The sequence below is a fragment of the Nerophis ophidion genome, linkage group LG10 (assembly GCF_033978795.1).
Source record: "Nerophis ophidion isolate RoL-2023_Sa linkage group LG10, RoL_Noph_v1.0, whole genome shotgun sequence".
Lineage (NCBI taxonomy): Eukaryota > Metazoa > Chordata > Actinopteri > Syngnathiformes > Syngnathidae > Nerophis > Nerophis ophidion.
In genome coordinates, this window is record NC_084620.1 from 49,026,519 (window position 1) to 49,050,926 (window position 24,408).

Here is a 24,408-nt window from a genome sequence, read left to right on the forward strand (position 1 = left end):
ATGTTTATGAGTTTGAACATCAAATATGTTGTCTTTGTAGCATATTCAACTGAATATGGGTTGAAAATGATTTGCAAATCATTGTATTCCGTTTATATTTACATCCAACTCAACTTCCCAACTCATATGGAAACGGGGTTTATATATATATATTTTATAATAATAAGCTGTGGAGTACAAGGCTTTTTCTCCACATAAGGATGCAATGCAGTGTTTTCCCCAGCAGAGGGCGCCACAGTTGGGTGCTGCCACATGCCCATGTGTCAGCTGCGTCTGTGTGACGTCATCACATTTCTTTTGTTGCAATGGCGGATTTAGCTCGACTAAATCTTCATATTTATCTGTGTCCCTCCAGAAAAAAAATATGTCTGCTTATTACAGGATCTTCATGAAGTAATTAATCACTTATTACCACTAGAGGCGTGCCTAATGTTAATTACGTCATTGTGCGCAAGCTAATATGATGTCATTATTTAACATGATTTATTTAATGTGTTTTTTTTTTTGGCGTGTCAACATTTGACCTGCAATAATTGTAATACATCCTCTGTGTTGGCAGCACACTGGAGACCACCTTCGACACCACCGTCACCACCGAGGTCAACGGGCGCAGTCTCCCCGCCCTTGCCAGCCGCCCCTCCCCCATGGCCTGGCGCCTGGGCCAGACGCCCACGCCGCGCCTGCAGGCGGGCGAGGCCCCCTCCGTGCCCGGCGGCTACGCTGCGCCCCGGGCTGCGGCGACGGGTGCCGGCGGCCCCGCGGCTGGGCGCTACGGCGGGAACCCTGACCCCTCCAGGTTTGTGTACAGCGCCCCCCTGAGGCGGACAGGGCCACGGGGGGAGCAGGGGGAGAGAGGAGGTGGCGGCGGGCTGGAAGGAGGGAAGCAGACGGAGGTGGCGGGGTACGTGAGCGACGGGGACGTCCTGGGGAAGAACGCCCGCATGGATGACGTCACCAGCGGGTAGGATGCCAACACATGCTAACCTTTTCTGCACACATCTGCTGTTTACCATTATTCTCTTTGTGTCTTGTTGCTATTGTTACTTGTTTACTCAACTTGTCAACAAAATGTATTACTTTTTCAATGTAGGTCAAACATTAACAAAAAAATATTTTGTGTTGTAGAAAACACAGCAACTAAGTGTATATATATATATATATATATATATATATATATATATATATATATATATATATATATATACACACACACAGTGGGGCAAAAAAGTATTTAGTCAGCCACCGATTGTGCAAGTTCTCCCACTTAAAATGATGACAGAGGTCTGTAATTTTCATCATAGGTACACTTCAAGTGTGAGAGACAGAATGTGAAAAAAAATCCAGGAATTCACATCGTAGGAATTTTAAAGAATGTATTTGTAAATTAAGTATTTGGTCACTTCAAACAAGGAAGATCTCTGGCTCTCACAGACCTGTAACTTCTTCTTTAAGAAGCTCTTCTGTCCTCCACTCGTTACCTGTATTAATGGCACTTGTTTGAACTCGTTATTTGTATAAAAGACACCTGTCCACAGCTTCAAACAATAGGACTCCAAACTCCACTATGGTCAAGACTGAAGAGCTGTCGAAGGACACCAGGAAAAGAATTGTAGACCTGCACCAGACTGGGAAGAGTGAATCTACGATAGGCAAGCAGCTTGGTGTGAAAACATCAACTGTGGGAGAAATTATCAGAAAATGGAAGACATACAAGACCACTGATAATCTCCCTCGATCTGGGGCTCCATGCAAGATCTCATCCCGCGGGGTCAAAATGATCATGAGAACGGTGAGCAAAAATCCCAGAACCACACTGAGGGACCTGGTGAATGACCTGCAGAGAGCTGGGACCAGTGTACCAAAGGTTACCATCAGTAACACACTATGCTGACAGGGAATCAAATCCTGCAGTGCCAGACGTGTCCCCCTGCTTAAACCAGTTCATGTCCAGGCCCGTCTGAAGTTTGCCAGAGAGCACATGGATGATACAGCAGAGGATTGGGAGAATGTCATGTGGTCCGATGAAACCAAAATATAACTTTTTGGTATAAACTCAACTCGTCGTGTTTGGAGGAAGAAGAATACTGAGTTGCATTCCAAGAACACCACACCTACTGTGAAGCATGCGGGTGGAAACATCATGCTTTGGGGCTGTTTTTCTGCAAAGGGGACAGGACGATTGATCCGTGTTAAGGAAAGAATGAATGGGGCCATGTATCGTGAGATTTTGAACCAAAACCTCCTTCCATCAGTGAGAGCTTTGAATGGTTGACCGAATACTTATTTTCCACTCTAATTTACAATTTAATTCTTTAAAATTCCTACAATGTGAATTTTTTTTCACATTCTGTCTCTCACAGTTGAAGTGTACCTATGATGAAAATTAAAGACCTCTGTCATCATTTTAAGTGGGAGAACTTGCACAATCGGTGGCTGACTAAATACTTTTTTGCCCCACTGTATAGACACACATATATACATTCATGTGTATATATGTACATATATATGTATACATTTTGTATTTTATATACATACATGTATGTGTGTATATATATATATATATACATATATATATATGTGTATCTACGTATATATATATACACATACATATATATACTGTATATTACCATATATTACCAAATAGTAGCCCGGGCGTTTATTTCACAAAATCATTTTTGGAGACAGGCGTTTAAAAGAAGCAGGCGGTTATTTGCACAAGGCTTTTATTTATTTTTGCACCAGCCTGCACCAGCCTGCACCAGGCCATTATTTGGTTACAACGGTTACTGTCCAGTATTTATTTTTTTTCGTATAAAAAACTTAAATGTAAAAGCTATTGTAAACGTACAAACAAAAAAACAAGACTATCAAAAGACAAGAGATCAACAGGGCCTCCACATGGCAATAGTGCAACAATTGTCAAATATAATACCAATACTGAAAATAAATAAAGTTTTTAAATAAAGCAGCCTACCGGGAAAAAATAAAATTATGGTACCAAGTTTTTAAGTATAAAACCCACCATCAAAACAGAACAATAACAGTGTCACTTAAATAAAATAAAGGCTACAGTATTCCAAGTTTTAAATTAAAGCAGCATTTCGGAAGAATAAAATTATGGTACCAAGTACTCTATAAAACCATCAAAACAATAATACTGCAGCAAACGCAACCCCAAATGCAACTCAAACTCACTCATCATCCTCCTCCTCTTCAATCACAAGTTCATTGAGGAATTGCTGTTCCTCGTCACTCGCCTCTTCTTCCGGAACCACAGGAGCACCCTGCCGTTTAGCCCTAAACAGTATCTCTCTGCCTGCCTGACATGGCTGTCCCTCCTTGAGGCAGTAAATGAACTGGTCCTCACTCCCATCAGCTCCCACCGTCAGCCCACACACCTTGTAGGATACAAGAAAGCAACAATCAGCTATGGCTACTGTTTGCAACACACACATAGCCAGCCAGCCTACCTTGAATGAGTTGATCAGAGTGTCCTGATCCAGAGCATCCCAGGCTCCCAGGACCCAATCGACCAGGAGGCAGTGGGAAGGGGCTCTCAGGTTCACTGACCTGGTGTAGGTCTTGTCTTTATCACCAGCCAAGCTGCGCTTTGAAAGGGCCATTCCACACAACATCGGGGGCCTGCAGGTACTTTGTGCAACCTCCAGATATAACAGCCATTGTAAGGTTGTAGCTCCTTTTGAGCTCCACCTTTGTGGCCTCGCTGATATGGCATCGGTACGAGTCCCATGCAAGTAGCCTCGTTCCGAAGTGAAATTTCCCCACTGCCCTCTGGAGCCAATCCTTTGTCAGGTCATTGTTTAACCAGCCGTTCTTGGAGGAAGCTATGATCACCCCGGGGATGCTCTGCATAGCCTTTAAATCACGGACAGCGCCTTTAAACACAATGTAAGGCTTCAGCTTTGTCCCGTCTGCTTTGGCTGCAAAAGCCACCGTGACGCTTGCCTTCTCGTGGCCGGTGGTTTTGAGGCAGATGGAGCGGGCGCCCCTCTCATTGACCGTACTAAAACCAACCATGTCAAACCAGACGGCTGTATCATCCATGGCGATGATATTATTGGGCTGGATTTTCTTGGCCTCTATCTGTCTAGTAGAGAAAACGAGGAAGTTGACAATCTTCTCGACGGTAGCGTCCTTCTGTGCTACAGTTGTTCTCCTCCTGAGGGTAAAGTTGTTCCGACGCAGGAATCGATTAAGCCAGCCACTCATTGCACCAAACACCACCCCGGTGTCTCTCGTGTCACTCGTGGTGACATAAAACTCCTTGGCCTTAATGCGGATCATTTTGCGGGACATACGTTGGTTCAGTCCACGAAGGTGACGTATCCACTGACACAAATTAGCATCAAGCTCGTCGCTCACTTTCTTCCTACCTCCGCCGGATAAGCGAGCCCGTTTTCCATTGATTGCCGACTGAGATAGTAGTTCCCCCTTTTTTTGTTTCCTTTCGCGTACAAGCTTCGGGTCAACGTTAAACTGCCTGCCCACTGCCAAACCAGAATTCTGCGCCGCATACTTCACAACCGCTATCTTGAACTTTAAGTCAAACTTTCTGTTCTTCTTCCCCCTTAAAGTATTCCCGTCCATCAGTTGTGGTGTACCGCTATACATGGGCTATTATTAGGAAGAGGCGTTTAATTCACAAAATGGGCTCAGACCCCGGGCGGCTATTAGGACACTGACACAAATTAGCATCAAGCTCGTCGCTCACTTTTTTCCTACCTTCGCCAGATAAGCGAGCCCGTTTTCCATTGATTGTCGCCTAAGATAGTGGTTCTCCCTTTTTTTGTTTCCATTCGCGTACAAGCTTTGAGTCAACGTTAAACTGCCTGGCCGCTACCAAACTTGAATTCTGCGCCGCATACTTCACAATCGCTAGCTTGAACTTTAAGTCAAACTTTCTGTTCTTCTCCCCCCTTAAAGTATTCCCGTCCATCAGTTGTGGTGAACCGCTATACATGGGCTAATATTAGGAAGGGGCGTTTAATTCACAAAATGGGCTCAGACCCCAGGCGGTAGAGATGCGCGGTTTGCGGTCTCATCCGCGGAGTCCGCTGATAAACCGCGGGTTGGGCGGGTGACATGACGAAAAATGTGATTTTAATTAGATTCGGGCGGGTGGCGGTTGAACCATCCGGAAATATTTGATATACATGGTTCTGGGATCGGTATCCTTTACCATTCAAAGAGCCATTTAGGACCCGTGTCACAAAGCGAAGAAGACAATAGGAGACGCTAATATTCTCTAAAATGACTGCCGGCAGTCACCCAGATAATAAGTATCAGGGTGTGCTATGAAGCCATTGACTTTGTCGCCTTCTACATCATGTACGATCTGCTTGTCAGTGCAGCATCATGTTGTGTGTGGCTTCCGCGGCAACCCGCACACGACTGCAAGGAATACCAGATGACACAGAGTACACTAATGGTTTTGATATAAACAATTTTAACAATCTTAGTAATATGCGCCACGCTGTGAAGCCACACCAAACAAGATTGACAAACACATTTCGGGAGAACATCCTCACAGTAACACAACATAAACGCAACACAAAAAATACCCAGAATCCTTTGTATCAATGACACATCCTGACTATTTTATACACCCCGCTAGCAGCAAACCCTGTGCGTCGGTAAGGCGGGCGGGGTTGGGGGGGCTGGGGTGTAAAATATATTCAGGAAGTGTCACGGATACAAAGGATTCTGGGTATTTGTTGTGTTGCGTTTATGTTGTGTTACTGTGAGGATGTTCTCCCGAAATGTGTTTGTCAATCTTGTATTGTGTGCCGCATATTAGTAAGTGTTAAAGTTGTTTATATCACAACCATCAGTGTACTCTATGTCACCCAGTATGCCTTTCAATCTTGTATGTGCGATTGCGGTAGCTGCACACAACATGTTGCCGGACTAACTATCGGTTTGTATATGTTGTTGAAGGTGTCAAAGGCAATGGCTTCACAGCACGCCCTTATTCTTCCCATCAGGATGAACGCCAATTGGATGTTCGCAAGTACGTTTGCCGCTCCAATTGTCTTCATTACTCTGTGAAACGGGTTTAAATAGTTCTGCGAGTGTTAAAGGTGGCCAACCTCTGATGTATTAAAGTGGGCGGGGGGGGGGGCGGATGCGGTTCAAATAAAATGTTGGTTCGGGTGGACGGCAGGTGGATGACGACTTTGGTGATGCGGTTGCGGATGATATAATTGCCTATCCGCGCATCTCTACCAGGCGGCTATTGATGCACTTTGAATATTTCAATAGTTAAAACCATGTTAATAAAGTTATTCGTTGTCATAAGTTGATCTACATGTACTTAACAGACACATGACAGTATTTATAGTCGCAGCAGAGAGTGGAGGGACTGAGTTAAGGAAGGAAGGATGGAATTTGAGTGCTGAGTTTAGTTGGCTTCAGGGGATTTGTGACAATTTGCTGTTTAATTCGCTCAATTAGCTCAGCAGCTAATCACTTCCGTGTCCTATCAGGTGTGTCTGATTGCTATCTCACTCCTGCTAAATGAAAACACGGAAACACTCTGTCATGCACACACACTCTCTCGCTCTCTCTCTCTCTCTCTCTCGCTCGCTCGCTCTCTCTCTCTCTGGTGGTCTGCCGGCTGGAGGAATGAAGTCTGCAACTCTCCTCCCACAGATATCTAACCGACGGGGGTCTGCATTTGTACGCGCGCAACACGGGCCGAGCGTCGGACTCGCCTTCTTCCCGAGAGACGTCTCACAGAGGCAGCAAGGAGATGCAGGGCGACGTCGACAGGTAAGGCCCACCTGCGTTCACTTCCTGTGCGAGTGTGTTGAAGCGATGGCGAGAAAAGACGCCGCGTTTGACGCCATGATGGACCACGTGGCGATACGGGGAGGCTTATTTGTTGATAAGAGTTTTTGAGATGACTTGGAACCTTGCAGGGATTTGGACATAATGCAAAAATATGGTCTTTCAGGTGTCATTTTATGCTTTTGTTTATATCAGTTAAATAGGCATGTTGTCCAAAATCTAGCCTGTGTGTGTGTGTGTGTGTGTGTGTGTGTGTGTGTGTGTGTGTGTGTGTGTGTGTGTGTGTGTGTGTGTGTGTGTGTGTGTGTGCGTGCGTGTGTGTGTGTGTGTGTGTGTGTGTGTGCGCGCGTGCGAGCGTGTTTATATATATATATATATAAAAATATATATATATGCATCATATATATGTATATGTATATATATGCATCATATATATATGCATATATATAGATGTATATATATGTATATATATATGTATTTATATGTATATATATGTATTTATATGTATATATATATATATATATATATATTTATATATATATATATGTATATATAGCTAGCACCTCTTCCTGAGGGCGTAAAGATAAACGTCACGTTTATCTTTACTTTTTAGGCCAAAATAATAAATGCGTCCGTTCTCCCTTTTCTGTCTACACACTGTGTCTGTTTGTAAGTACTCTGTGTGTGTGCGCTGCCGAACATGCTCATCTGCTCGTCAAACCAACAATGACACGAGGTAACTATATATATATATATATATATATGCATATATATATATACATGTATATATATATATATGTATTTATATGTATATATGTATATGTATATATATATATATATATATATACATATATATAATATATATAAATATATATATATATTATATATATATATATATATATATATATATATATATATATATGTAGGTGTGGGAAAAAATCACAAGACTACTTCATCTCTACAGATCTGTTTCATGAGGGGTTCCCTCAATCATCAGGAGATTTTAATGGAAGCATTCACATACAATGGTTTATATAGAGCACAGAGTGGGTGGGTACAAGCAGGCGTAGTGTGTGGTGATTGGCTCATGTGTTACCTAGGAGGTGTTTCCGCCTGTGGCGGCATGTTGAAATGATTTCACTGCGCTTGTTGAGGGATGATAGCTCTGGATGATATATAATAAACAGTTTCTCTTTTAAGCATAAGTTGCATCTTTTATTACCACTGTTGTAAGGTGTGCTGGATGCAAGAATTTGCCATGTTATTGAATATTCAACATTATTGTCTTTGAGGTTCCAGATGTGTTTGCTGAGTTCGGTAGAATTCTGCAAAGTCTGGTTTCTAAAGGAGGCGTTGTGATTATTCCATCTTGTTTTGAACGCTCCTTCGGTTAATCCTACGTACGTGTCGGATGTGTTAATGTCCTTGCGTATTACCTTTGCTTGGTAAACGACTGATGTCTGTAAGCACCTTCCGTTGAGAGGGCAATCAGGTTTCTTGCGACAGTTACATTCATTATTGGTTTCAGAGTCGTTTAGTCTGGGGGTAGGCAGTCCTTTTGCAATTGCTTTGTTGTGGTTTGAAATGATTTGTTGCATGTTATTCATACAGCTGTAGCTCAATTTAATGTTGTTCTTGTTGAATACTTTTCTTAGGGTGTTGCCTTTGGGGAAGTGTTTGTCGATCAGAGTGAGGAACTTGCGGCCGATGTTGGTTGAGACGTCTTTGCTGAATGGCGGATTGTACCAGATGATGTTGTTTCGTTTTCTGCTCTTTTTTGGTTGGTTTCCTGGAGTGGGTTCATAGGTGAGGGTGAAGTTGTATCCGCTTTCATCAAGTGCTTTCTGGTACGGGGGGGTTGCTTGGTCGAATTCAGCTTTGCTGGATGACAGCATCGATAGCCTTTTATTAATTCCGGTAGGTATTCTTTTCCTGGTGGTGGGTGGGTGGTTGCTGTCGTGGTGCACGTATTTGAGTGTTGTGTTGGGTTTCGTGAATGGTTGGTAGCTGTTATTTCTCAGGTTGAAAGTGACGTCGAGGAAGTTGACGGTTTGCTTGTTGGCTTCAATCGTGATCCGTAGGCCGTTTTCTTTGAAGATTTGGCATATGCGCTTCTTGGTGTTCTCGCTGCTCCTTGGCGAGGCGCGGCACACTGCCAGTCCATCATCACGGTAAATACCAAGGTTCAGGTTGAGGCTAGCAAGCTGGGAGAGGAGGAAACTCCCAACGAGTTCGCACGTTTCTGCTCCGTCAAAACTCCCCATAGTAACGTCAAATGTTGAATTGTTCTTTTTTTGCCATGGTGTACTGTTGTGGATGAGTATGGAGTTCTTTGCGTGGATGATGATGTTTCTTTCGTTGCCTGTGATTGAGTCGTAGTCCGAGGCGAAGTTTAGTGCTTGGGTCAGTAGGTCTTGCGTGATGGAAGGGTAAAATTCTTCGATGTCGAAGGAGATAAAGTTTTGTTGTTGTTTGTCTTGGATGTTGTTGAACCATTTGATTACTGCTGCTGTATTTCTCCATTGGTTGAGTGGTGTTTTGTCCTTGATTTTTGCGTTGATTCTGTCCAGGATTATTTTGCTGATTTTTCCTATTTCGGATTTAGTTGGGTTTATTAGTCGGCATGTTGGGTTATTTGCGAAGTTGGGTTTGTGGTCCTTCAGTGTGATGAAGGCTTCTTTGTTGGCTGTGGCGTCCACCCTGTCCTCAATGTCCAGTTCGGTTGCGATCCGCTTGTTTTCCAGGTGGATGTTCTGTAAAGTGTTGGGTTGCGCTTTTTTGTATGATTTGGTGATGCTTTTGTCCAGTAAAGAGTTATGTTCTGGTATGTCCATTCTGTAGAAGTTTGTGGTTTTATCGGCGGCTATGATGAGGTTGCTTACTTTCTTGATGCGCTCCGTGTCATTTTTCAGCTTGGTGAGGAATGGGTTGCGGGCTGGCTTAAATTTGACTGATTGTATCATTTTGAGCATGTCGTTCTCCCCCCCAGACTAAACGACTCTGAAACCAATAATGAATGTAACTGTCGCAAGAAACCTGATTGCCCTCTCAACGGAAGGTGCTTACAGACATCAGTCGTTTACCAAGCAAAGGTAATACGCAAGGACATTAACACATCCGACACGTACGTAGGATTAACCGAAGGAGCGTTCAAAACAAGATGGAATAATCACAACGCCTCCTTTAGAAACCAGACTTTGCAGAATTCTACCGAACTCAGCAAACACATCTGGAACCTCAAAGACAATAATGTTGAATATTCAATAACATGGCAAATTCTTGCATCCAGCACACCTTACAACAGTGGTAATAAAAGATGCAACTTATGCTTAAAAGAGAAACTGTTTATTATATATCATCCAGAGCTATCATCCCTCAACAAGCGCAGTGAAATCATTTCAACATGCCGCCACAGGCGGAAACACCTCCTAGGTAACACATGAGCCAATCACCACACCCTACGCCTGCTTGTACCCACCCACTCTGTGCTCTATATAAACCATTGTATGTGAATGCTTCCATTAAAATCTCCTGATGATTGAGGGAACCCCTCATGAAACAGATCTGTAGAGATGAAGTAGTCTTGTGATTTTTTCCCACACCTACATATTGCGCTCTACCACGGTATCGAGCACTATTCTCCGGATAATCCAATCAAGACATATATATATATATATATATATATATATATATATATATATATATATATATATATATATATATATATATATACATATATATAGCTAGCACCTCTTCCTGAGGGCGTTTCAGTGTTATAACGTCACGTTTATCTTTACTTTTTAAGCCAAAATGCGTCCGTTCTCCCCCTTTTCTGTCTACACACTGTGTCTGCTTGTAAGTACTCTGTGTGTGTGCGCTGCCGAACATGCTCCTCTGCTCGTCAAACCAACAATGACACAACGTAACTATATATATGTATATATATATATATATATATATATATATATATATATATATATATATATATATATACATATATTTGGGATTAGGTCTTTGCTTTTTGCAGATGATGTGGTCCTGATGCCTTCATCTGGCCAGGATCTTCAGCTCTCACCGGATCGGTCCGCAGCCGAGTGTGAAGCGACCGAAATGAGAATCATCACCTCCAAGTCCATGGTTCTCTCTTGGAAAAGGGTGGAGTGCCATCTCCGGGTTGGGGAGGAGACCCTGCCCCAAGTGGAGGAGTTCAAGTACCTCAGAGTCTTGTTCACGAGTGAGGGAAGAGTGGATCGTGAGATCGACAGGCGAATCGGTGCGGCGTCTTCAGTAATGCGAACGCTGTATCGATCCATTGTGGTGAAGAAGGAGCTGAGCCGGAAGGCAAAGCTCTCAATTTACCGGTCGATGTACATTCCCATCCTCACCTATGGTCATGAGCTTTGGGTTCTGACCGAAAGGACAAGATCACGGGTACAAGCGGCCCAAATGAGTTTCCTCCGCCATGTGGCAGGGTTCTCCCTTAGAGATTGGGTGAGAAGCTCTGTCATCCGGGAGGAACTCAAAGTAAAGCCGCTGCTCCTTCACATCGAGAGGAGCCAGATGAGGTGGTTTGGGCATCTGGTCCGGATGCCACCCGAACGCCTCCCTAGGGAGGTGTTTAGGGCACGTCCAACCGGTAGGAGGCCACGGGGAAGACCCAGGATTTGTTGGGAAGACTATGTCCCCCAGCTGGCCTGGGAGCGCCTCGGGATCCCCAGGGAGGAGCTGGACGAAGTGGCTGGGGAGAGGGAAGTCTGGGCTTCCCTGCTTAGGCTCCTTCCCCTGCGACCAGACCTCGGATAGGCGGAAGAAGATGGATGGATGGATTTGCAAGGTGTCCCACAAATTCATTCATTTGTGGCGGCCCGCCACGAAAGAATTACGGCCGCCACAAATAAACATTTAAAAAAAATATTTAAAAAAAAGAATAATAATAATTTTTTTTTTTCTTTTTTTTTCGGCTTTTGACTCGCTCGACCGCTCATAAAAGCAATGGGACCCTGTCTGTGATTGGAACTTGTAGTTACATATTATATAAATATGTAAATATAATATAAATATGTACATAACGTGTTGTAATTATATTCCAACTCCGCGTTCTTCTTGGTCATCGCCGCCGCCTATCCCCCCCCAACCTACCATATATATATATATATATATATATATATATATATACATACATATATATTAGGACTGCGAATCTTTGGGTGTCCCACGATTCGATTCAATATCGATTCTTGGGGTCACGATTTGATAATATATCGATTTTTTTTCGATTCGATTCGATTATCGATTCAAAAACTATATTTTTCCGATTCAAAAGGATTCTGTATTCATTCAATACTTAGGATTTCAGCAGGATCCACCCCAGTCTGCTGACATACAAGCAGAGTAGTAGATTTAAAAAAAAAAAAGCTTTTATAATTGTAAAGGACAATGTTTTATCAACTGATTGCAATAATGTAAATTTGTTTTAACTATTAAACGAACCAAAAATATGACTTATTTTATCTTTGTGAAAACATTGGACACAGTGTGTTGTCAAGCTTATGAGATGCGATGCAAGTGTAAGCCACTGTGACACTATTGTTCTTTTTTTTTATTTTTATAAATGTCTAATGATAATGTCAATGAGGGATTTTTAATCACTGCTATGCTGAAATTATAACTAATATTGATACTGTTTTTGATAATATTCATTTTTGTTTCACTACTTTTGGTTTGTTCTGTGTTGTGTTTGTGTCTCCTCAATTGCTCTGTTTATTGCAGTTCTGAGTGTTGCTGGGTCAGGTTTGGTTTTGGAATTGGATTGCATTGTTATGGTATTGCTGTGTAGTGGTTTTTTGGATTGATTAAAAAAATAATAATACAATTTTAAAAAAATCGATTTTTTTATCGGTGTGCGTCCGGGCGTCAAAACACGGCAGACGTGGCGACAGGTTGACGTCCCCGATGAACCTTCCCGCCGTCACTCCCAGACTGACACGCCGTCGTCTGGCTGCCTCACCCCGCCTGTCTTTTATCCACGCTTTTAAACCTCCGTCCCTTCACCTGAGCGGCAATCTGCCCTTCTCCCGCGAGGATTTGAAGGCGTGTGTTTCAGACGTGTTTCCTTCAGATGCTTCCAAGCAAGAAAAGTGTGTTTTCCCTCCCGTGTCCCTTCTACACGGCTGTGAGAAGGACACGCTTTCATGCTGTGACGCGTCTGATTGTCAGCAGCTTAGCCGGCGGAGCAGCATTCATTTCCCTGACACTTTCTTCCAAGGACAGGATATGTTGTCCTTCACTGGTGCATTCAATGACACTGGGAAACTTTGAAATTTTCAACATTACAAAACAACGGGGCAAAAATGGAGGACTTCTTGCATTTGTGCGTTGTTTTTGTTTAGGACGAGAAATCTTGTTAGGTATGGCAACAAATGGTCACCCGTCTCTCATGCTTTTGTCCACCTATTTCTCCTTACATTGATAGGAATCGAAACTGAAAGTTAACTGAGCGCACACACACACAAACCTCCTTCGTCACACTCTCTCCAGGCTGGCACATTGACAACATTAAAAAACTTTTTTTGTATTTTATATATTTATGAGATAGGCTCCAGCGGTCAAATTTAATACATAAATATTATTAGAAAATAAAAATGCTGCGATGAGGTGGCAACTTGTCCAGGGTGTACAACCCCTTCCGCCCGATTGTAGCTGAGATAAGCACCAGCGCCCCCCGCGAACCCAAAGGGAATAAGCGGTAGAAAATGGATGGATGGATGGATGGAAAGTAAAAATTACGGTATGTATGTGAGAGTGCATAGATTAAAAAAAGGGAAAATACTGTATTTCCTTGAATAGCCGCCGGGGCGCTAATTAATTTAAAACCTCTTCTCACTCCTGCGCTTATTCAAGGCTTGCGGTAAAAGTAAGCGGGCGCTACTAATTTTTAAAACCTCTTCTCACCCCTGCGCTTACCAATGGCATGCAGTAAAAAGTCGAGTGCGATAAAAAAATAATTAATAAAAAAAAATTCTGCGGCCGCGGCCCGGTAGTTGGGGAACCCTGCTCTACAACATGTCATTGCGCCCACCTTTACACCATGCTATCTGCATGCCGGCCGGACGCATGCATTTCGCTGCTTCTCATAAGAGATTGCAACGCATACTTGGTCAACAGCCATACCTTTTACATTGATGGTTGTGATATAAACAACTTTAACACTCTTACTAATATGCGCCACACTCTGTGAACCCACACCAAACACATTTCTTGAGAACATCGGCTCTGTAACACATTATAAACGCAACATAAGAATTACCCAGAATGCCATGCATCCATGACTCTTTGCTTTATTATACACGCGCCCCCAACCCCGCCCACCTCAACCGACGTGCGTGTATAATAAAGCAAAGAGTCATGGATGCATGGCATTCTGGGTAAGTGTTATGTTGCATTTATAATGTGTTACAGAGCCGATGTTCTCCCGAAATGTGTTTGTCATTCTTGTTTGGTTAGGGTGGTGCTAGCGGGGTTAATAAAATAGCCAAGAGTCATAGATGCATGGCATTCTGGGTAAGTGTTATCTTGCATTTATAATGTGTTACAGAGCCGATGTTCTCCCGAAATGTGTTTGTCATTCTTGTTTGGTGTGGTTTCACAGAGTGTGGCGCATATTAGTATGAGTGTTAAAGTTGTTTTATAGCACAACAAAGACCCCTGGTTTACACATAGTAGAAGCAAAAAAAAAACTCCTCCGCCATTTTGAAAAAGGCGACAGGGGAAGCGTCACTCGTGACGTCACGAATTTGACCCTCCGGTAAAAGTAAGCATGCGCTAATAAATTTGGGGAGCGAATTTGACCCGGCAGTAATTCAAGGCAGGCGCATATTACATGCCCGGCGGCAATTCAAGGAAATACGGTATACCCTAAACACAAGCGCCACCATTTAGTTTTTTTTAACCCAAAGCAACCAAATTGATATGTGGAATCGAAACTGAAAGTTAACCGAACACACACACACACACCTCCTTCATCACGCTCTTTCCAGGCTGGCACTTCATGACGCCATTAAAAACATATATATTTTTTTATTATTATTTTTATGGGGTGGGGGCTGGGGGGGTCTGTTTCTCAGTATCTGTATTAGGATTTCCCTATCAAATGAAAAAATTACTATTATTAAAACATTTTTAAAAATTACGGTATGTGTGTGAGAGTGCATAGATTAAAAACAGTTGGTGTGTCTTCCTGGCACAGAACCAAGGCCAAAGCCAGTCATCCTTTTGCCCGAATAAGGGAAAATATACCCTAAACAATTGAATATAACTTGAAAATAATTTGCATATAATTGTATTCTGTTTTTGTTTACCATTTACACAACGTGGCAACTTCACTGCTTTTGGGGTTTGTAAAACAAGGTCAATTGTCAGCGTCCTCCGTGGTGTTGTGAGTAGCGATGCATGTGATGGTTTTAAAAGTGTGTGAGGAATATTACTCTTAAAAGAGTGTGCCCTTTTTTCCACGGTTTTTGCTGTACATAGCAGGGGATCTACTGTCCTCAAGTTGTGGACCAGGTCTGACCAAAGTCTCCTGACAACACGCGTGCCTGAATATTATTCCTGCCCACAAAAGTTCTGCTTTGTTTTGCAAGAAAAAAGGAGTGACTTAAGGCATGTTTTTAAATGTTCAAGCTGTGTTTGAGCGATAGCTGCGTATCAAAGTCGGGGTGCTTCTGAAATATGTTGATTCAGGACAAAAGTGTCATTGTAGTTTTCATGACTGCAGGGGGAAACCTTTTTCCTGTCGTCTTTTTTTTTAAATCCTTGAATATCGCCTCCCCTGGCTGGCTTTATAAAATTCATAATTATTTCATAAAGTCAGGAAATGCATCTCTGGACACATGAGGACTTTGAATATGATCCTGTAACAACGTGGTATCAGATCGATACCTAAATGTGTGGTATCATTCAAAACTAATGTATAGTATCAAAGAAGAGAAGAATAAGTGATTATTACATTTTAACAAAAGAGTAGATAGAACATGTTAAGAGAGAAAATAAGCAGATATTAACAGTAAATGAACAAGTATATTAATAATATTTTTTTACAGTTTGTCCTTTATAATGTTGACAAAATAATAGAATGATAAATGCTAGCTAGTTAGCAGCTAACGTCCATGCATAGTCAGATACTTCTAAATTGCTAATCCTCGTTTCCATGGCGACAATTAAAGTATGTTTCTTCGAAGTACCATTATCACTGGAGGAGGAGGAATAGCTAAACATGCTTCACTACACAGCGTAGGAGGATACAATAGCTCACCTGGCGTCACAATGTAAACAAAATGCCATTGGTGGATCTAACCCTGACATCCACTGTAATGATACCAAGTACAGGAGCGTATTTAGTCGATACTACAATGATAACATCAACATTTTTTATCGTCACATTTTTATTATTTTTTTACAAACTCAGTAAATACGTCCCTGGATACATGAGGACTTTGAATACGAACAAGGTATGATCCTGTAACTACTTGGTATCGGATCGATACCTAAATGTGTGGTATCATCCAAAACTAATGTACAGTATCAAAGAAGAGAAGAATAAGTGATTATTGCATTTTAACAGAAGTGTAGGAAGAACATGTTAAAACAGAAAATAAGCAGATAGTAACAGTAAATGAACAAGTAGATTAATAATATTTTTTTACAGTTTGTCCTTTATAATGTTGACAAAATAATAGAATGATAAATGCTAGCTAGTTAGCAGCTAACGTCCATGCATAGTCGGCTACTTCTAAATCACTAATCCTCGTTTCCATGGCGACAATTAAAGTATGTTTCTTCGAAGTACCATTATCACTGGAGGAGGAGGAATACAATAGCTCACCTGGTGTCACAATGTAGACAAATGCCATGGGTGGATCCACACCTGACATCCACTGTAATGATACCAAGTACAGGAGCGTATCCAGTCGATACTACTATGATTACATTGATTATTTTTATCGCCACAAAATACACATATTATTTAAATTTATATGGACACATTAGAATTTAAATTATCACCAATATATGATCCTGTAACTACTTGGTATCGGATCGATACCTAAATGTGTGGTATCATCCAAAACTAAGGTCAGGTATCAAAGAAGAGAGTATAAGTAATTATGACATTTTAACAGAAATTTAGATAGATTATGTTAAAAGAGAGGATAAGCAGATAGTAAGGAATATTTGTTTAATGTTTGTCCTTTATAATGTTGAAAAAATAATAGAATGATAAATGCTAGCGGGTTAGCAGCTAAAGTCCATCTGCAGTCGTCAGTGTTCTAGCAACTTCAAAATCACTAATCCTTGACGACAAATAAAGTAAGTGTCTAACAAGTATTATTATCACTGGAGGACGAGGAATAGCTGAACATGCTTCACTACACAGCGTTGGAGGATACAATAGCTCACCTGGCGTCAAAATATAAACAAATGCCATGGGTGGATCTACACCTGACATCCACTGTAATGATACCAAGTACAGAAGTGTATATCTAGTTGATACTACAATGATTACATCGATATTGTTTCTAATCACAAAATACATACAGTATATTTGTTTTAATTCCTATGGATACATGAGATCTTAAATGATCACCAATGTATGATGCTGTTACTACTTGGTATCGGATCGATTCCTAAATGTGTGGTATCATCCAGAACTAATGTATAGTATCAAAGAAGAGAAGAATAAGTGATTATTACATTTTAACAAAAGTGTAGATAAAACACGTTAAGAGAGAAAATAAGCAGATATTAACAGTGAATGAACAAGTGGATTAATAATATTTTTTTACAGTTTGTCCTTTATAGTGTTGACAAAATAATAGGTAGATAAATGACACAATATGTTACTGCATAGACTAATTAGGAGTCTTTGTTTGTTTACTTACTATTAAAAGACATGTTGTCTAGTATGTTCACTATTTTATTTAAGGACTAAATAACAATAATAAACATATGTTTCATGTACGTTAACATGTTTTTGTTCAAATAAAACCAATAACGACATTTTCTTGTGCGGTGACTAAAGTGTGCAAGTGGTGCTGCTGGCATGAAGGAGCCAGCTGTGCTGACTGGCAGCTGCATGCTCGTGTTTCACGCTCATCAACCATCTATTGATTGAGAAAAGACGGAGCTTCTTTTCATTCCCCGTCACTCATTATCTGCTCCTCGGATGTCATCCTGCCCTCTCATCAGGGGGACTGGGCCTGGTCTCCCAGTGGGGCGGGGGAGCAGCAAGACCTGAATGGGTCATGACGGGACACGTGTGCGTGGTCTCTTGATCTGAACCGAGGATGTCGTGGCTTGTGCAGCCCTTTGAGATACTTGTGATTTAGGGCTATATACAAACCCCGTTTCAATATGAGTTGGGAAATTGTGTTAGATGTAAATATAAACGGAATACAATGATTTGCAAATCATTTTCAACCCATATTCAGTTGAATATGCTACAAAGACAACATATTTGATGTTCATATGGATATTTTTTTTTTTGCAAATAATCATTAACTTTAGAATTTGATGCCAGCAACACGTGACAAAGAAGTTGGGAAAGGTGGCAATAAATACTAATAAAGTTGAGGAATGCTCATCAAACGGGAACAGGTGGGTGCCATGATTGGGTATAAAAGCAGCTTCCATGAAATGCTAAGTCATTCACAAACAAGGATAGGGTGAGGGTCACCACTTTGTAAGCTAATTGTCGAACAGTTTTAGAACATTTCTAATCGAGCTATTGCAAGGAACTTAGAGATTTTACCATCTACGGTCCGTAAAATCATCAAAAGGTTCAGAGAATCTGGAGAAATCACTGCACATAAGCAACGATATTACAGACCTTTGGTACCTCAGGCTGTACTGCATCAAAAACCGACATCAGTGTGTATAGGATATCACCACATGGGCTCTGGAACACTTCAGAAAACCACTGTCAGTAACTACAGTTGGTCGCTACATCTGTAAGTGCAAGTTAAAACTCTACTTTGCTTTTATCAACAACACCCAGAAACACCGCTGGCTTGGCTGGGCCCGAGCTCATCTAAGATGGACTGATGCAAAGTGGAAAAGTCTTTTGTGTTCTGACCAGTCCACATTTCAAATTATATTTGAAAACTGTGGACGTGGTGTCCTCCGGAACAGAGAGGAAAATAACCATCTGGATTGTTATAGGCGCAAAGTTCAAAAGCCAGCATCTGTGATGGTATGGGGGTGTATTAGTGCCCAAGGCATGGGTAACTTACACATCTGTGAAGGCACCATTAATGCTGAATGGTCCATACATGTTTTGGAGCAACATATGTTGTCATCCAAGCAACATTATCATGGACGCCCCTGCTTATTTCAGCAAGACAATGCCAAGCCATGTGTTACAACAGCGTTGCTTTGTAGTAAACGAGTGCGGGTACTTTCCTGGCCCACCTGCAGTCGAGACCTGTCTCCCATCGAAAATGTGTGGCGCATTATGAAGCGTAAAATACGACAGCGGAAACCCCGGACTGTTGAACGACTGAAGCTCTACATAAAACAAGAATGGTAAAGAATTCCACTTTTAAAGCTTCAGCAATTAGTTTCCTTAGTTCCCAAACGTTTATTGAGTGTTGTTAAAAGAAAAGGTGATGTAACACAGTGGTGAACATGCCCTTTCCCAACTACTTTGGCACGTGTTGCAGCCATGAAATTCTAAGTGAATTAATATTTGCAAAAAAAGGATAAAGTTTATGAGTTTGAACATCAAAAATGTTTTCTTTGTAGTGCATTCAATTGAATATGGGTTGAAAATGATTTGCAAATCATTGTATTCCGTTTATATTTACATCTAACACAATTTCCCAACTCATATGGAAACGGGGTTTGTAAGTAAACATTGATTGATGTGCGTGCTCACATGACTCCTGGATGCAGCACTTCCCGGTCTGACTCGCCGGGGTTTGTGGGAAATGTGCTGCTGAGGCGTGTTAAGGTGACTGAAGATGGTGTTGGAACAACCTGCAGGGAGACATGTTGACGTGCTTCAGACGTGCGAGAGTCAACGTCTTCTGCAGTGGACCTTTGTCTTTGCTCTGTTGCACTAAATAATGAAAGTATTTGATATTTTTCTAGTATTTATATTGTAACCATGAGGACATATATATATATATATATATATATATATATATATATATATATATATATATATATATATATATATATATATATATACAGTGGGGCAAAAAAGTATTTAGTCAGCCACCGATTGTGCAAGTTCTCCCACTTCAAATGATGACAGAGGTCTGTAATTTTCATCATAGGTACACTTCAACTGTGAGAGACAGAATGTGAAACAAAAATCCAGGAATTCACATTGTAGGAATTTTAAAGAATTTATTTGTAGATTATGGTGGAAAATAAGTATTTGGTCAAAACCATTCAAAGCTCTCACTGATGGAAGGAGGTTTTGGCTCAAAATATCACGATACATGACCCCATTCATTCTTTCCTTCACACGGATCAATCGTCCTGTCCCCTTAGCGGAAAAACAGCCCCAAAGCATGATGTTTCCACCCCCATGCTTCACAGTAGGTATGGTGTTCTTGGGATGCAACTCAGTATTCTTCTTCCTCCAAACACGACGAGTTGAGTTTATACCAAAATGGACACATGGATGATACAGCAGAGGATTGGGAGAATGTCATGTGGTCGGATGAAACCAAAATAGAACATTTTGGTATAAACTCAACTCGTCGTGTTTGGAGGAAGAAGAATACTGAGTTGCATCCCAAGAACACCATACCTACTGTGAAGCATGGGGGTGGAAACATCATGCTTTGGGGCTGTTTTTCTGCAAAGGGGACAGGACGATTGATCCGTGTTAAGGAAAGAATGAATGGGGCCATGTATCGTGAGATTTTGAGCCAATACCTCCTTTCATCAGTGAGAGCTTTGAATGGTTGACCAAATACTTATTTTCCACCATAGTTTACAAATAAATTCTTTAAAATTCCTACAATGTGAATTCAAGGATTTTTTTCCCCCACATTCTGTCTCTCACAGTTGAAGTGTACCTATGATGAAAATTGTAGACCTCCGTCATCATTTTAAGTGGGAGAACTTGCACAATTGGTGGCTGACTAAATACTTTTTTGCCCCACTGTATATATATGCATATATATATGAGGGTTGTACTGTATACCAGTATTAGTATAGTACTGTGATACAAATAAATTATATTTGGTACTATACCACCTCTAAAAAGTACCGGTCTCCCCCTGAAGTTGCTCTATAGATATTTTAGTGTTGAAAGTATATATATATATATATATATATATATATATATATATATATATACTGTATATATATATATATATATATATATATATATATATATATATATATATATATATATATACTGTATATATAAGAATATTTTTTAGCAAAGCCAGTTTTAGTGTTAAAAAAACAGCCTGCATGGCAGCTTTGTCTTATTATGTCAACACTGTGTTAATCATGCAACTTTTCCTTGTTTTATTTCACCTGTTTGCTCTTTTATTTCACTTATTTTAGTTTTGTAACAGTGCAGTATTTTTAAAACGGACCTGGTGGCGCTCTTTGGACATCAATCAATCAATCAATGTTTATTTATATAGCCCCAAATCACAAATGTCTCAAAGGACTGCACAAATCATTACGACTACAACATCCTCGGAAGAACCCACAAAAGGGCAAGGAAAACTCACACCCAGTGGGCAGGGAGAATTCACATCCAGTGGGACGCCAGTGACAATGCTGACTATGAGAAACCTTGGAGAGGACCTCAGATGTGGGAAACCCTCCCCCCCCCCCCCCCCCCAGGGGACCGAAAGCAATAGATGTCGAGCGGGTCTAACATGATACTGTGAAAGTTCAATCCATAGTGGCTCCAACACAGCCGCGAGAGTTCAGTTCAAGCGGATCCAAGACAGCAGCGAGAGTCCCGTCCACAGGAGACCATCTCAAGCGGAGGCGGATCAGCAGCGTAGAGATGTCCCCAACCGATACAGGCGAGTGGTCCATCCTGGGTCCCGACGAGCGGTCCATCCTGGGTCTCGACTCTGGACAGCCAGTACTTCATCCATGGTCATCGGACCGGACCCCCTCCACAAGGGAGGGGGGGACATAGGAGAAAGAAAAGAAGCGGCAGATCAACTGGTCTAAAAAGGAGGTCTATTTAAAGGCTAGGGTATACAGATGAGTTTTAAGGTGAGACTTAAATGCTTCTACTGAGGTAGCATCTCGAACTGTTACCGGGAGGGCATTCCAGAGTACTGGAGCCCGAACGGAAAACGCTCTATAGCCCGCAGACTTTTTTTGGGCTCTAAGAATCACTAATAAGCCGGAGTCTTTTGAACGCAGATTTCTTGCCGGGACATATGGTACAATACAATCGGCAAGATAGGCTGGAGCTAGACCGTGTAGTATTTTATACATGAATTGCACTTTAACGCAACACTGCAGAGGAAGGATAATTAGGGGTGGGCGATATCGCAAATTTGGGTATCGATACCGATCCGATACCGGAAGTGTCGTCATCTGATGGGGGGGGGGACTTCGGGGTATCAATACTTTTGAAAAACAAATTTGTACTTTTGCCTTTATTAATTGATTATGATAATAATACAACACAGGACAACGATTTAAGTCAAAAAATAAAATATTTATTACAAAAGTAATATCAATAGCAATAAAGCAACTACTGAACCTGGCTTTTCGCCTCAAAACACACAAACACTTAAGGTAAATAACAAAACTCTAGTTATTGAACAAAGTTGTAAACATGAACACAAAACAAAATAACTGAGAAATTCACATGAAAAAGTAATAATATCAATTACAATAAAGTAAGTAGTGCAAATAAGGTGAAAACAAATACTGAACGTGGCTAGTCGCCTCACAACACACAAGAACTTAAGTAAAAAAGAAAACACTAGTTATTAAACCGTTGTAAAAATGAACACAAAACAAAAGAACTGAGAAATTCTTATCAATATTTTAGTGCAATAAAATACTTTACAGTTTACAACCAAGACATTAAGTCGCACTGGAAACGCACGCGTGTGTGTGTGTGTGTGCGTGTCCGAGTGAACCTCGGAGCGAATTATACTGATGTGTGTGCGTGAACGCACCAATCGTCATGTTAATTGTATTTATTTTATTGTGGGTTGAAGATGAATTTTTAAAGTGTTTAAATCTCGTTCGTGACCCATCACTAGGGAGGAGGGTGGAGTGGTGAGGAGAGTTGCGCTCACTTTTTTGTTTAAATCGGAGTGATTCGCTTAATTTGGTGAAGTATCGATACCATCACGCCAGTATCGATACGATACCGATACTCACCAAGTATCGATACTATCAATACTTGGTATCGATACGTCCAGCCCTAAGGATAATTAGACACGTGCTCTTATATCATAGTTATAATTCTTTGCCGTTTCAAGCAAAAAGGTTGTATTTTTCAATCAGACCTCGTTATGTAACGATCCTCTGCCTAATTACCTGTGACTTTTATGATGAGCGCACTTCAGTCACTTGGAGATTTGCGAGGCTCGGGCTCCGTTCGACCTTAATGGCGCTGGGAAACACACCGGACACGCATCCGGTCACCGCTCATTGACTTTACCGCAGCATAAAAGAGTAATCAGGTTGAACGACCAGTGTTTTGGGAAGTTCTTCAATCAGCACGGAGCCATAGGTTCCTGGTTTAATGAGCATATGTATGGATGATATGTATAGCTCGACTAGATGAGGCCATTCTTGGAGGAATTGCCTGTGAATGCTGACGGAATGTAGTATGAATGTAAGAATAGTTGGAGAGTTCGATTTTCCAGGGAAACCAGAATTTGATGTGGAACTTGGGGAAGTGTTAGTTTGAATGTCCAGGATGAGTTCAATGTGTTGATGTTGGAATGGTTTGAATAGGGTGAAACATTTTGGAACTTCCTGGGAATTTGAGGAAAAGCAGGATTTGAAAAAAAAAAATGTATGTCCTGAATGTGCTGAATTGGTTGCAATTGTTAAAAACGGTCAAGAAATGATGAATTAGTAACAGTTTTTTCATTGAGAAATTGTATTATTGAATTCCTGGAATTTCGGGAAAAACGGGAATATTTGTAGTCTTTAAACCGACTTGTTTTCTTGTCCTGACTAAGCAAACGTTTTGAGGGTGGAACAGTTGAAATGTGATGAAAAAAGGAAAATCTGTAGTCAAACGAAAAAGGTTGGAAATAAGGTAATCACAGGGATTCCTGGAAATGTGTTGAACGTGGCAAAATGTGTCGTTTGAATGTCCAGGATGAGTGGAATTTGTGGATGTTGGTATGGTTTGAATAGGTTGAAAAATTTGAAAACTTCCTGGAAATTTGGGGATTTAGGGAAAAGCGGGATTTTTCGGGAAATGACTAAGAACATGAATGTCCTGAAATAACTGAATTGGTATGTGTTGGAATTGTTCACATCGGTCAAGAAATGCTGAGTTAGTAACAGGTTTTTTCATTGAGAAATTGTATTATGGAATTCCTTGAATTTCGGGAAAAACGGGAATATTTG

At 41.2% G+C, this 24,408-nt stretch overlaps 1 protein-coding gene across 5 annotated transcripts in view; it reads left to right on the forward strand.

Annotated features, from left to right (window-relative positions):
- The window catches only part of nav3 (neuron navigator 3), a 524,985-nt gene that overhangs the window by 352,422 nt on the left and 148,155 nt on the right, over positions 1-24,408 (forward strand). For all 5 annotated transcript variants that reach the window (XM_061913994.1, XM_061913995.1, XM_061913996.1 and 2 more), the window contains 2 exons: positions 560-961; positions 6,673-6,792. In XM_061913994.1, the coding sequence (XP_061769978.1) occupies positions 560-961; positions 6,673-6,792 (522 nt within the window). The remainder of the gene's footprint in view (positions 1-559; positions 962-6,672; positions 6,793-24,408) is intronic.